The 14,627-nt window shown below is 34.3% G+C and overlaps 1 protein-coding gene across 1 annotated transcript; it reads left to right on the plus strand.

Annotated features, from left to right (window-relative positions):
• Window positions 1-404: 404 nt before the first annotated feature.
• Window positions 405-3,675, plus strand: LOC122418345 (uncharacterized). The gene is made up of 2 exons (XM_043432491.1): window positions 405-3,247; window positions 3,555-3,675. The coding sequence occupies exons 1-2, from the start codon at window positions 405-407 to the stop codon at window positions 3,673-3,675; spliced, it is 2,964 nt and encodes a 987-aa protein (XP_043288426.1).
• The last annotated feature ends 10,952 nt before the right edge of the window (window positions 3,676-14,627 follow it).

Below are 14,627 nucleotides of genomic sequence, written 5' to 3' on the forward strand. Positions count from 1 at the left end.
TATCAAAAGAATTCAAATGTCTGAAGACACAGAGTTCACCCGCTGATTAACCGGAACCAGACGCCACCGCAATCCGGTTAATCTGTGTCTTCAGGTTCCTCTCCTCAATCTTTCGTCTGATCATGAGTGTGGCACGCTTGTTAAATGACGCAAACATCGTTATACCGCTTTACAATCGAAGTTACACCGCTTTACGTTTTAACCTCTTTTTATAACCAAGAATAAAGGTAATGTTCATCTTTATGATTATTATATATATTAACAAATATTCGATATTGTATTAACTCTACCCAATTCTAAAACTATGTGATTTTCCATCTGAATAATCTTAACCTATTTCTTGGAACCAGGTATTATTTATTCGATCATTTTTTGGTCCTTCGAGCCGGATATTATTAATAACTATGAGGGTCGAACACATTGAGCACAGGATAGAAAGTCAGATGGAAACCCTCGATCTGCTACAAGACACACGACAAACTCTCCTTAGAGAAGGATCTACTATCACTTCATACCGCCTTGATACACGATCAGCTGCATTGAAGCAGCTGTGGGATAAATTTTCTACTACTCATGAGGCTATCGGCATCGCGATCACCCAACTTCGTACAGAAGAGAAAGAAAAACTTCATCGACACATATATTTCAAAGATAAACTCTATAAATCAGCATATGAGATTCATTTGGAAGCTGCAGAAATCATAAATGAATTATCTGATGGAGATAAGAATCTGCACCGTTCTTCGTCGACAGCGTCATTGACGCAAAGTCTTTCTCAACAACCAATATGGCAACGGGGTCCTCGCCTTCCACGCATCGATCTTCCAAAATTCAATGGAACTCCTTCGGAATGGCTTCCATTCAAGGACCTTTTCAATTCACTGGTCATATCAAATCAAACTCTATCGTCTGTAGAAAAATTGCAATATTTGAAAACTAGTCTGACAGGTTCTGCAGAGGCTCTTTTAAAAAATACAACGCTTACCACAGACAATTTCCAGAAAGCATGGGAAGCTTTGGAAGTATTTTACGAAAACAAAAGACTTTTGGTTAATTCAGCCTTTCATTCTCTTCTCACGCTCAAAAGAATGACAAAAGAATCGGGGAGTGAAATGGAGTATCTTTACACCAATATTATGCAAATCTTCCGAACGTTAGAAACCCTTGGCCGCCCTGTAAATTACTGGGATGACTTTTTAGTATTCATCGCCACTCAGCGCCTCGATGCCGAATCTGTAAAAGCTTGGGAACATCATCTAGGACCTTCCAGGGACCCTCCCACTTGGAAAAACTTTAGCGATTTCCTTATGAAAAGAATGCTTTCTTTAAAAGCATTTGAAAAATCACGCCAAGGAAAACCTCAATTGGCACAACATCATCAGATCGTGAAAACGTACTACGCCAGTGAAAATCAAGAACAACATAATAAGAAAAAAACCTGTCCATTTTGTTCAGAAGATCATTACGCTGCAACTTGTATTCAATTTTGCAACAAAACCACCGAGCAAAAAACTTCTCTTATCATTAAGCACAAATTATGCTTTAATTGCCTCGGGTTTCACCAAATTTCAGCATGCCGTTCGCTCAAGAGATGTGCTAAGTGCGGACGAAAACACCACACTTCTATTCATACAGAAAAATTCTCAAAATCTAACAACGAGAATTATTCTTCTGCATCTACACACATTCAAGGAAATCATGCCTCGCTCACTCAACAACCATCAACATCTTGTACTCTTCTTGCAACCGCTCAAGTTTATGTATCAACAGAAACGGAGGAAAAAATTCAAGCAAGGGTGTTAATCGATCCAGGTTCTCAAATATCGTTTATTTCAGAAAACTTTGTGCAGTGCCACCATATTTCCCGATCCAAATCGTCACTAGTTATTCACGGTATCGGTGCAGTAAAGGCTGGAAAAACGAAAGGGAAAACATCTATAGTACTCTCACCTTATTTCGCTAGTAAAGAACAATGCAAACTTACCGCTCACATTCTCCCTAAATTGATTTCCACACTACCAACGATAAAGCTCGATAATCTTCAAAATTTGCCACACCTACACGGACTCACCTTGGCTGATCCTCATTATTATCTTCCTGGGAGCATCGACATCCTTATCGGTTCTGACTATTATGGGCAAATCATCGAAGAAGGCTTGAAAAAAGAAAATAACAATTTACCAATAGCACAAAAAACCATTTTCGGTTGGGTTCTCTCAGGTCCTCCAACTATTACTCAGCCACAAACCAATGTCCACGGATTTACAGTTACGATTGACCAAGATCTTCACGACCTTCTACAGCGATTCTGGCACCTTGAGGAAATCCCATCTTCTAACCGATCTAAGCGTTCTACCGAGAATCAACAGTGCGAGGAACATTTCATTCAAACGCATACACGGGATGAAAACGGGCGTTATGTTGTTAAACTCCCATTAAAATCATCGGCATCCAACCTTGGAGAATCAAAGAGTTACGCCTGCAAAATCTTATTTTCATTGGAAAAACGATTTAAGAACGACCCTGCCTTATATAAATCTTATTGCGAGTTTTTGAAGGAATATGAATCAATGGGACACATGATACTCGTTCCGGAATCTACAACGGATTCCAAATGCGTATACTACTTACCTCATCACGGAGTCATCCGAACGAACAGTCTTACGACGAAGCTTCGCGTCGTTTTCAATGGTTCGAGCCGTACGTCCAATGGAATTTCTCTCAACAACATTGTCTACACTGGGGAAAAATTACAAATTGACCTTCACGACGTTCTTCTGTGGTTTCGTCAATTTCGATATGTCTTTTCATCAGATATGGAAAAAATGTATAGGCAAATAAGAGTTCACCACGATGACTGGGGCCTTCAACGCATCCTTTGGAAAGATGAATTTGGAAAAATCATCACTTTCGAACTTACCACTGTCACCTATGGATTAGCATGTGCACCGTTTCTAGCACTTCGGTGTTTACTTCAACTTGTTCACGACGAAGGTCAAAAGTATCCACTGGCTATACCACCGCTTACCCAAGGGAGATATGTCGATGACGTTTTCGGGGGAGCTGATTCAATCCACGAGGCTCAAGCAATCGTTAAACAAACAAACGAAATGTGCATGGCGGGCGGTTTCGCTCTTCGAAAGTGGATTAGCAATCATCAAGAAATTCTAAAAAATATTCCTCCGAACATATGCATTAACCCCCCATCTGTTGCCATCGATGAGGAAACTACCGTTCACGCACTCGGGTTATGTTGGAATTCAAATTCTGATACATTTCATTTTGACATGAAAATTCCTCAATCTAAAATCATAACAAAGCGAACAATCCTTTCTATGATCGCTCAAGTTTTCGATCCACTGGGGTTCCTTTCACCCATCATAATTCGAGCAAAAATCTTTATGCAGGAGCTTTGGTCCCTTAAACTCGGATGGGACGATTATTTACCCGCTAATCTATCATTAAAATGGAATGAATTCTACAATGACCTTCAAGATCTCTCAAAACTCTCGCTCCCTCGATGGCTTAACCTCCAAAAGGATTCCTCAATTCAGGTACATGGCTTTTGTGATGCTTCTCAACAAGCTATCGCTGCTGTTGTTTATATTCGATCCGTTACTAATGACACAACTCAAACAACAATTGTCTGCTCAAAAACAAAAGTTGCTCCTCTAAAACGGATGACAATACCTCGTCTTGAGCTTTCCGGAGCAGTAATTTTAACGAAACTAGTTTCACATATTATTATGGTCCTATCATTACAAACTGCTCCAATCTACATGTGGACCGACTCAGCAATCGTTTATACTTGGCTCAATAATCATCCGTCTAGATGGAAGGATTTTGTTCATAATAGGACTTGCTTCGTTCAAGAGTCTCTCCCTCAAGCAAATTGGCGTTTCATTCCTGGAAAGGAAAATCCAGCCGACTGCTCTACTCGAGGATTAACTACGTCTCAACTTTCCCAACATGAAATTTGGTGGACAGGACCTCGTTGGCTCAAACAAAATTCCACATTCTGGCCCAAACAACCGACAAATTTAAATGTTACGGAGAATCTGGAAGAGCGGCCGTCTCACGTTAACACAGCAATATCGATTCACCAACCTAAGATGTGGGATCTCCTTTATCGATATTCATCATTTACTCGATTGATCCGCATTACTGCAATATGTCAACGTGTGGCAGCCCGATTAAAAAAAAGTCTTGATTCGTCACTGAATAATCCTATTTCTCGTTTAGAAATCGAACAAGCAAAACATTTCTGGATCAAGACAGTTCAATCATCATATTTCCATGATGAAATAAGTACACTCACTAAAGGCAAACCTCTTTCGAAATCTAACCCTTTGATACGATTGACACCTTATATCGACAAATTTGGCTGCTTACGACTCGGCGGACGATTGCAATCTTCATTACTTCCTGAAAATTCAAAACGTCCATTCATTTTACCTCGAGACTCGATACTTACCACGATGATCATTAAAGATGCACATCACCGCACACTTCACGGAGGAACACAGTCAACATTATCTTTCATAAGAGAAAATTTTTGGATAATCGGTGGACGAGCACCTGTTCGTTCATTTATTCTCAAGTGCATTCCTTGTACGAGATATCGGCATAAAAGAGCCGAACAATTAATGGGGCAACTCCCATCTTCCCGAGTAACTCCTTCAAGGGCTTTTCTACATTCAGGGATTGATTACGCTGGACCCATTTCGTTAAAAACTTGGCGAGGACGAGCGTCTCGATCCTACAAGGCATACATCGCATTATTCGTGTGTCTTTCTACTTCAGCAATACATCTAGAACTTGTAACTGATTATACTACCGAGGCTTTCATTGCTTCTTATAAACGTTTCACTTCAAGACGGGGAATATGTGCCACTCTCCGAAGCGATTGCGGAACTAATTTCAAAGGAGCCGATTCTGAACTTGCAAAACTTTTTTCTTCAGCTTCAAAAGAAGCAAAACATCTCGCATCATTACTCGCTAATGATGGAACTCAATGGATTTTTAATCCACCAGCTTCCCCTCACTTTGGAGGCAAGTGGGAAGCTGGTGTCAAATCTGTCAAATATCATTTGCGACGAGTCATCGGAGATCATTCGCTCACTTATGAAGAAATGTATACCGTGTTAACACAAATTGAAGCTGTGCTAAATTCACGGCCATTGTGTCCACTTACTGACGATCCAGACGATCTATCTATTCTTACTCCGGGACATTTTTTAATTGGCAGCTCACTTTGCCTTATTCCTGAACCATCATTGGAAACTAAAAATTGTACAAGATTGTCGCGATGGCAACGATTAAACCAAATGGTTTATAGCTTCTGGAGTCATTGGTCGAAGGAATGCCTGCAACGACATCAAGCCATTTACAAATGGAAACAAACAGGTATCGTACCCAAAGAAGGCTCTATGGTCCTTATAATGGATGAACGATATCCTCCTGCCAAGTGGGCTATTGGACGCATTCAGAAACTGCATCCCGGAAAGGATGGTTTAACTCGAGTGGTCACTATTAAAACTCAAAACTCAATAATTAAACGACCAATCGTAAAGATTTGCCCGCTTCCTATTGAAACTAATACGATTTGAGAATTTTTCGTTATTTATTATTAACGAAGGCGGGCGGAAATGTTTAAAAATAGTTATGTGATGAAAATATATGTCGACATTTTTCACACCAGAAAACAAGAAAATCTTATATTCACTGTCGGTAACACTCCGATCAATTTTTCTCTTCTTGTTTCCAAGGAAACGAAGAAATCAACGGGTTGGTGTGTGTTTTTTTCTGTCTTCGATGTTGCGTGTTTTCTAAAAACCAGGAAAATAAAATACGATTAAAAAACTTCAGTCCTTTGCACGTTTTTTTTTCAATTCATCCTTTAACATGAATTGCACTCATCTCAATTAAGTGTTTACTTCGACTACTCGTTCAGTTTTGTTTGCATAGTGTTTACCATTGATATTTTTGATTTGATATTATCAAAAGAATTCAAATGTCTGAAGACACAGAGTTCACCCGCTGATTAACCGGAACCAGACGCCACCGCAATCCGGTTAATCTGTGTCTTCAGGTTCCTCTCCTCAATCTTTCGTCTGATCATGAGTGTGGCACGCTTGTTAAATGACGCAAACATCGTTATACCGCTTTACAACCGAAGTTACACCGCTTTACGTTTTAACCTCTTTTTATAACCAAGAATAAAGGTAATGTTCATCTTTATGATTATTATATATATTAACAAATATTCGATATTGTATTAACTCTACCCAATTCTAAAACTATGTGATTTTCCATCTGAATAAACTTAACCTATTTCTTGGAACCAGGTATTCTTTATTCGATCACGTTTTCTATGGTGGAAACCAACTTTATAAGCCGAACATCATACCCAGGGAAAATAAGGTTGTGACAAGTACATTGATGGTCCCTTATTAGCTGATAATTTCATGAAAAAGATTATCCCTTAAAAAAATGTTCGTATGAGAATGGAATCTATAAAAATGTACTAAGCAAATAATTCATAGAAATTTAAACTAAAATTCTATAACCGTCATAACATAAATGAGGAACTTTTGAGAAAAAAGGCGTGATATCAAACCATAAACTTCCCCTTGGGAAAAAAAGGTTGGGACAAGTACATTGATGGTCCCTTGTTTCTGGATGACATAGAAAAAAGATTCAGAACCAGGAAAAAAATTCTATAGAAATAATAAACGAAAAATTGAAAAGTTCAAAAAAATTCATAAATATTGAACAAATTGAAAAATGTACTATCCAAGTTACATGCAGTATAAAAATGTATGATATCAATTAGAGGCCAAGTTTTTATTGATAATTTGGAATATTTATTGAACAAATGGGAAACTTTAATTGAAACTCATGATAATTATTTTCAAGAAAAAAGTTAATGAAAAAAAAATCATAACGGAAGTTACGTGCAGTACTAAAATGTATTATATCAATTCGAGGTCAAGTATTTATCAGTTATACGAAATATAATCTCCGGCGACAAATGAGCGTTGAGAATCCTTGTCGGGCTCACAACGTTTTATCAAAATTACTAAAAAATTAATGGAAATGAAATCATTAAAAATTCACATGAAAGTCATTCGTTACTTCAACGAGGTACACACTTTAAAGAATCGATTCCCCTCCGATTTTCAGGATCCCCTTGTATTATTCACAACATTCAACTTCGTTTGGATCGGTACAAATTATGTTCAAATACGTCTTAAACGTACTTGTCCGGCCCATCACTTTTTATTCAAATTGCTCATTCGAAAACAAATCAAAAACAAAGTTAATGCATGTGTTAATATTAAGGAACAGTAATTCCCGAGAAAATAATTTTCCTTCGAATCGCTCTTGTCAAAATGAAACGAAAATGAAAGATAAAGTTGATTAATCTATTTATATCATATAAAGTCAGAATTCACAACAAAATAATTTTTCTCCAAATTCCAGGAATCCACGTGTCGTACTCGACTAGTGGTATTTATAAAAATGTGTACGTGACTTTAGAAAAAAAAACATTGCATGGCTGAGTAGGTTCGAAAATTTCTTGTAATGTGCCTGATTATTTCTCATTTTCATTGGTTCTTACCGAATGGTATGTGTTCACTAAAGAAAATGAGAAGTGGATATTGCTATACGAACTTGCGAACAATCAAGTTCAAATTACTTAGAGATATTATTTTTATTTCAATCGATTTTATTATATTTGTCATTTTAGAGCAGCCCTGATTTGTTTTCGAATGAGCAATTTGAATAAAAAGTGATGGGCCGGACAAGTACGTTTAAGACGTATTTGAACATAATTTGTACCGATCCAAACAAAGTTGAATGTTGTGAATAATACCAGGGGATCCTGAAAATCGGAGGGGAATCGATTCATTAAAGTGTGTACCTCGTTGAAGTAACGAATGACTTTCATGTGAATTTTTAATGATTTCATTTCCATTAATTTTTTAGTAATTTTGATAAAACGTTGTCGGCCCGACAAGGATTCTCAACGCTCATTTGTCGCCGGAGATTATATTTCGAATAACTGATAAATACTTGACCTCGAATTGATATAATACATTTTAGTACTGCACGTAACTTCCGTTATGACTTTTTTTTCATTAACTTTTTTCTTGAAAATAATTATCATGAGTTTCAATTAAAGTTTCCGATTTGTTCAATAAATATTCCAAATTATCAATAAAAACTTGGCCTCTAATTGATATCATACATTTTTATACTGCATGTAACTTGGATAGTACATTTTTCAATTTGTTCAATATTTATGAATTTTTTTGAACTTTTCAATTTTTCGTTTATTATTTCTATAGAATTTTTTTCCTGGTTCTGAATCTTTTTTCTATGTGAAATTTTATCGTAAAATTGATCCTTTTTAAGAGAAATAATTACGAACTTATTTATAAGCGCATAATTTTTTTTCCAAAAATCGATCACCTCTACGCCGAAATTTTACGGGACTAAAAATGCTCAGTATCATCCAAAGAATACTTGGAATCTTTTTCGGAATTAATTACTATTTCCAGGATCTGTAAAAAATAGTAAATTCCGAAAAAAATCACAAGTATTCTTTGGATGATACTGAGCATTTTTAGTCCCGTAAAATTTCATCGTTAGAGTTGATCTTTTTTCGGTACGAAAATTATGCGCTTATAAACAAGTTGGTAATTTTTTTTCTCAAAACGGATCAATTCTACGATAAGATTTCATACGACGAAAAATGCTCAGTAAAATCCAAAGAATACTCGTGAATTTTTTGGATTATACTCAGCATTTGTTGTCCTAAGTAATTTTATCGTAGAATTGATTCTTTTTGAGGAAAAAAACTACCAACTTGTTTATAAGCGCATAATTTTCTTACCGAAAAAAATCAACTCTAACGATGAAATTTTACGGGACTAAAAATGCTCAGTATCATCCATAGAATACTTGTGATTTTTTTTCGGAATTTACTATTTTTTACAGAATCTGGAAATAGTAATAAATTCCGAAAAAAATTCCAAGTATTCCTAGGATGATACTGAGCATTTTTAGTCCCGTAAAATTTCCGCGTAGCGTTGATCGATTTTTGGAAAAAAAATTATGCGCTTATAAATAAGTTCGTAATTATTTCTCTCAAAAAGGATCAATTTTACGATAAAATTTCATAGGGCAAAAAATGCTGAGTATAATCCAAAAAATTCACGAGTATTCTTTGGATTATACTCAGCATTTTTTGTCCTATGAAATTTTATCGTAGAATTGATCCTTTTTGAGAAAAAAAATTACGAACGTGTTTATAAGCGCATAATTTTTTTTCTGAAAAAGGATCAACTCTACGATAAAATTTTACGGGACGAAAAATGCTCAGTATCATCCAAAGAATACTTGGAAATTTTTTCGGAATTTATTACTTTTTCCAGATTCTGAAAAAAATAATAAATTCCAAAAAAATTCACAAATATTCTTTGGATTATACTGAACATTTTTGGTCCTATATAATGTTACCGTAGAGTCCTTTTTCGGTAAGAAAATTATGCGCTTATAAACAAGTTGGTAATTTTTTTTCTTAAAAAGGATCAATTCTACGATAAAATTTCATACGACGAAAAATGCTGAGTATAATCCAAAGAATACTCGTGAATTTTTTGGATTATACTCAGCATTTTTTGCCCTATGAAATTTTATCGTAAAATTGATCCTTTTTGAGAGAAATAATTACGAACTTATTTATAAGCGCATAATTTTTTTTCCAAAAATCGATCAACTCTACGCCGAAATTTTACGGGACTAAAAATGCTCAGTATCATCCAAAGAATACTTGGAATTTTTTTCGGAATTTATTACTATTTCCAGGATCTGTAAAAAATAGTAAATTCCGAAAAAAATCACAAGTATTCTTTGGATGATACTGAGCATTTTTAGTCCCGTAAAATTTCATCGTAGAGTTGATCCTTTTTCGGTAAGAAAATTATGCGCTTATAAACAAGTTGGTAGTTTTTTTTCTCAAAAAGGATCAATTCTACGATAAAATTTCTGAGGACAAAAAATGCTGAGTATAATCAAAAAAATTCACGAGTATTCTTTGGATTTTACTGAGCATTTTTCGTCGTATGAAATTTTATCGTAGAATTGATCCGATTTGAGAAAAAAAATTACCAACTTGTTTATAAGCGCATAATTTTCTTACCGAAAAAGGAACAACTCTTCGGTAACATTTTATACGACCAAAAATGTTCAGTATAATCCAAAGAATACTTGTGATTTTTTTCGGAATTTATTATTTTTTACAGAATCTGTTAAAAGTAATAAATCCCGAAAAAATGTCCAAGTACTCTTTGGATTATACTGAACATTTTTGGTCGTATAAAATTATGCGCTTATAAACACGTTCGTAATTTTTTTTCTTAAAAAGGATCAATTCTACGATAAAATTTCATAGGACGAAAAATGCTGAGTATAATCCAAAACATTCACGAGTATTCTTTGGATTATACTCAGCATTTTTCGTCCTATGAAATTTTATCGTAGAATTGATCCTTTTTAAGAAAAAAAATTACGAACGTGTTTATAAGCGCATAATTTTTCCAAAAAAGGATCAACTCTACGATAAAATTTTACGGGACCAAAAATGCTCAGTATCATCCAAAGAATACTTGGAAATTTTTTCGGGATTTATTACTTTTAACAGATTCTGTAAAAAAAAATAAATTCCGAAAAAAATCACAAGTATTCTTTGGATTATACTGAACATTTTTGGTCGTATAAAATGTTACCGAAGAGTTGTTCCTTTATCGGTAAGAAAATTATGCGCTTATAAACAAGTTGGTAATTTTTTTTCTCAAAACGGATCAATTCTACGATAAAATTTCATACGACGAAAAATGCTCAGTAAAATCCAAAGAATACTCGTGAATTTTTTGGATTATACTCAGCATTTTTTGTCCTAAGAAATTTTATCGTAGAATTAATCCTTTTTGAGAAAAAAAACTACCAACTTGTTTATAAGCGCATAATTTTCTTACCGAAAAAGGATCAACTCTACGATGAAATTTTACGGGACTAAAAATGCTCAGTATCATCCAAAGAATACTTGTGATTTTTTTCGGAATTTACTATTTTTTACAGATCCTGGAAATAGTAATAAATTCCGAAAAAAATTCCAAGTATTTTTTGGATGATACTGAGCATTTTTAGTCCCGTAAAATTTCGGCGTAGAGTTGATCGATTTTTGGAAAAAAAATTATGCGCTTATAAATAAGTTCGTAATTATTTCTCTCAAAAAGGATCAATTTTACGATAAAATTTCATAGAGCAAAAAATGCTGAGTATAATCCAAAAAATTCACGAGTATTCTTTGGATTATACTCAGCATTTTTCGTAGTATGAAATCTTATCGTAGAATTGATCCGTTTTGAGAAAAAAAATTACCAACTTGTTTATAAGCGCATAATTTTCGTACCGAAAAAGGAACAACTCTTCGGTAACATTTTATACGACCAAAAATGTTCAGTATAATCCAAAGAATACTTGTGATTTTTTTCGGAATTTATTATTTTTTACAGAATCTGTTAAAAGTAATAAATCCCGAAAAAATTTCCAAGTATTCTTTGGATGATACTGAGCATTTTTGGTCCCGTAAAATTTTATCGTAGAGTTGATCCTTTTTTGGAAAAAAAATTATGCGCTTATAAACACGTTCGTAATTTTTTTTCTCAAAAAGGATCAATTCTACGATAAAATTTCATAGGACAAAAAATGCTGAGTATAATCCAAAAAATTCACGAGTACTCTTTGGATTATACTCAGCATTCTTTGCCCTATGAAATTTTATCGTAAAATTGATCCTTTTTGAGAGAAATAATTACGAACTTATTTATAAGCGCATAATTTTTTTTCCAAAAATCGATCAACTCTACGCGGAAATTTTACGGGACTAAAAATGCTCAGTATCATCCAAAGAATACTTGGAATTTTTTTCGGAATTTATTACTCTTTCCAGATTCTGTAAAAAATAGTAAATTCCGAAAAAAATCACAAGTATTCTTTGGATGATACTGAGCATTTTTAATCCCGTAAAATTTCATCGTTAGAGTTGATCTTTTTTCGGTCAGAAAATTATGCGCTTATAAACAAGTTGGTAGTTTTTTTTCTCAAAAAGGATCAATTCTACGATAAAATTTCTTAGGACAAAAAATGCTGAGTATAATCCAAAAAATTCACGCGTATTCTTTGGATTATACTGAGCATTTTTCGTCGTATGAAATTTTATCGTAGAATGGATCCGTTTTGAGAAAAAAAATTACCAACTTATTTATAAGCGCATAATTTTCTTACCAAAAGAGGATCAACTCTACGGTAACATTATATAGAACCAAAAATGTTCAGTATAATCCAAAGAATATTTGTGAATTTTTTTCGGAACTTACTATTTTTTACAGAATCTGGCAAAAGTCATAAATTCCGAATAAATTCAAAAATATTCTTTGGATTATACTGAGCATTTTTTGTCGTATAAAATTTTACCGTAGAGTTGATCTTTTTTCGGGAAAAAAATTATACGCCTGGAAATAAGTTCGTAATTTTTTTCCAAATAAGAATCAACTTTACGATCAAATTTTATAGGACAAAAGTGCTAAGTTACATCCAAAAAATACTTGTGAACTATTTTGGAAGTAATTCCGAAATACTGTAAATATTCAAAAATATTAAATGGAATTTTAAATTTCTGGAAAAATTCCCAAGTTCTTTTTGGATGATACTCAGCATTTTTTGTGCTGTACAATTGTATCGTGGAGTTGATTCTTTTTTGGAAAAAAATTATGCGCTTATTAATAAGTTTGTAATTTATTTTCTGAAATAGCATAAACTACGATAAAATTTTATATCGCAAAAAATTCTCAGTGTCATCAAAAAAATACTTCAGAATTTAACCGGAATTTTTAAATTTTGTTGAAAGTACTGTATCAATTTAAAATATCGAAAAGGGTTTTAAAATTCTAAAAAAATTCATAAGTATCCGTTCGATTTTACTGAGCCTTTTTCGTCCTATAAATTTTTATCGTAAATTTTAAACTTTCTGAGAGCTCTAACTTGGATCCGTTTGATTATGCGACTGTAAATAAGTTCATAAGTTTTTTACCCAAAAATATAAATTTTACGCTACAATGTTGTTGCACAAAAATTGTTAAAAATTATTCAGACGATGCGAAAGATTTTTATCGGAGTATTTCTATAATTTGTGAAAAATATTCTACAAATTTAAAAATTAAAAAATCGGTTAAAAAATCTCGAAAATATTCACACGCATTCGTTGAAGCATTCTAGTCTTTTTTATTGAACAAAATTTCTTCATACAGTTGATACGGACTGTTCAATGTGTGTGGAATTTGTTACAGTGAAGACTGCTCCGTTCTCGTTTGAAAAAACGGTATGAAATAAATAAACATTTCATTTCATTTATAAGAAAGAACGATTTTCGTTCTCTAAACCTCCAACGATTGCCATCGCTGGGTAATTCAACGTGAGTTGAACTCTCCAGCAGTGAGGACTGCTGGGTGCTCGCTTGAAAAAGCGGTATGAAATAAATAACAAACATTACATGTCGTTTATAAGAAAGAACGATTTTCGTTCTCTAAACTTCCAGCGATTTCCATCGCTGGGTAATTAAACGTGAGTTGAACTCCAGCAGTGAAGAGTGTGGGGTTCTCGCTCGAAAAAGCGATAAAAATAAATAAACAATTAATATTTTTTACATTGAGAACGATTGTCGTTCTGTATATCTCCATGAAATTTAATTATTGGGTAGTTAGAATATGAATTTTATTCTTCAGTAGTAAACACTGCCGGGTTATCGCCAGAAAAAGCAACAAATGTATATAAAAAATGAATATTGTTTATACGGAAAAACGACAGTTCTTTCGCTTATTTCTAATGATTTCTAGCGGTCGGGAGTAGCTAAACGTAGATTGAATTCTACATCAGTTATAACTTCCGGGTACTCGCTCGAAGAAGCGGTGAATGTTAATAAACAATTAAACCTGAGCTTCAGTACACACCTGCTGTAGGTCATAAAGGCTGTCCCGAAACATACTTTCAGAGAAATGAGTAGCAAACATATAAGAGTTACGGCATTTAATAAATGCCAAGGAATCGCCCACCCTCACTTACCCACTTATACTTTAGTATAAGTACGATTCCTTTGCTGCCAGTTTGATCGAGAAACTGAAAAATGAGTTCGACCTCAATTCTTGAAAGTACTCGAGTACTTCAGTAGTGTAGGCCAAAGTGGCTACTACGATACATACTGCTGCATAAATAAACAGCAAACGAGGAGCGGCATTCATTAAATGCCAAGGAATCGCCCACCCTCACTTACCCACTTATACTTTAGTATAAGTACGATTCCTTTGCTGCCAGTTTGATCGAGAAACTGAAAAATGAGTTCGACCTCAATTTTTGAAAGTACTCGAGTACTTCAGTAGTGTAGGCCAAAGTGGCTAATACGATACATACTGCTGCATAAATAAACAGCAAACGAGGAGCGGCATTCATTAAATGCCAAGGAATCGCCCACCCTCACTTACCCACTTATACTTTAGTATAAG

The sequence above is a fragment of the Venturia canescens genome, chromosome 11 (genome assembly GCF_019457755.1).
Source record: "Venturia canescens isolate UGA chromosome 11, ASM1945775v1, whole genome shotgun sequence".
NCBI lineage: Eukaryota > Metazoa > Arthropoda > Insecta > Hymenoptera > Ichneumonidae > Venturia > Venturia canescens.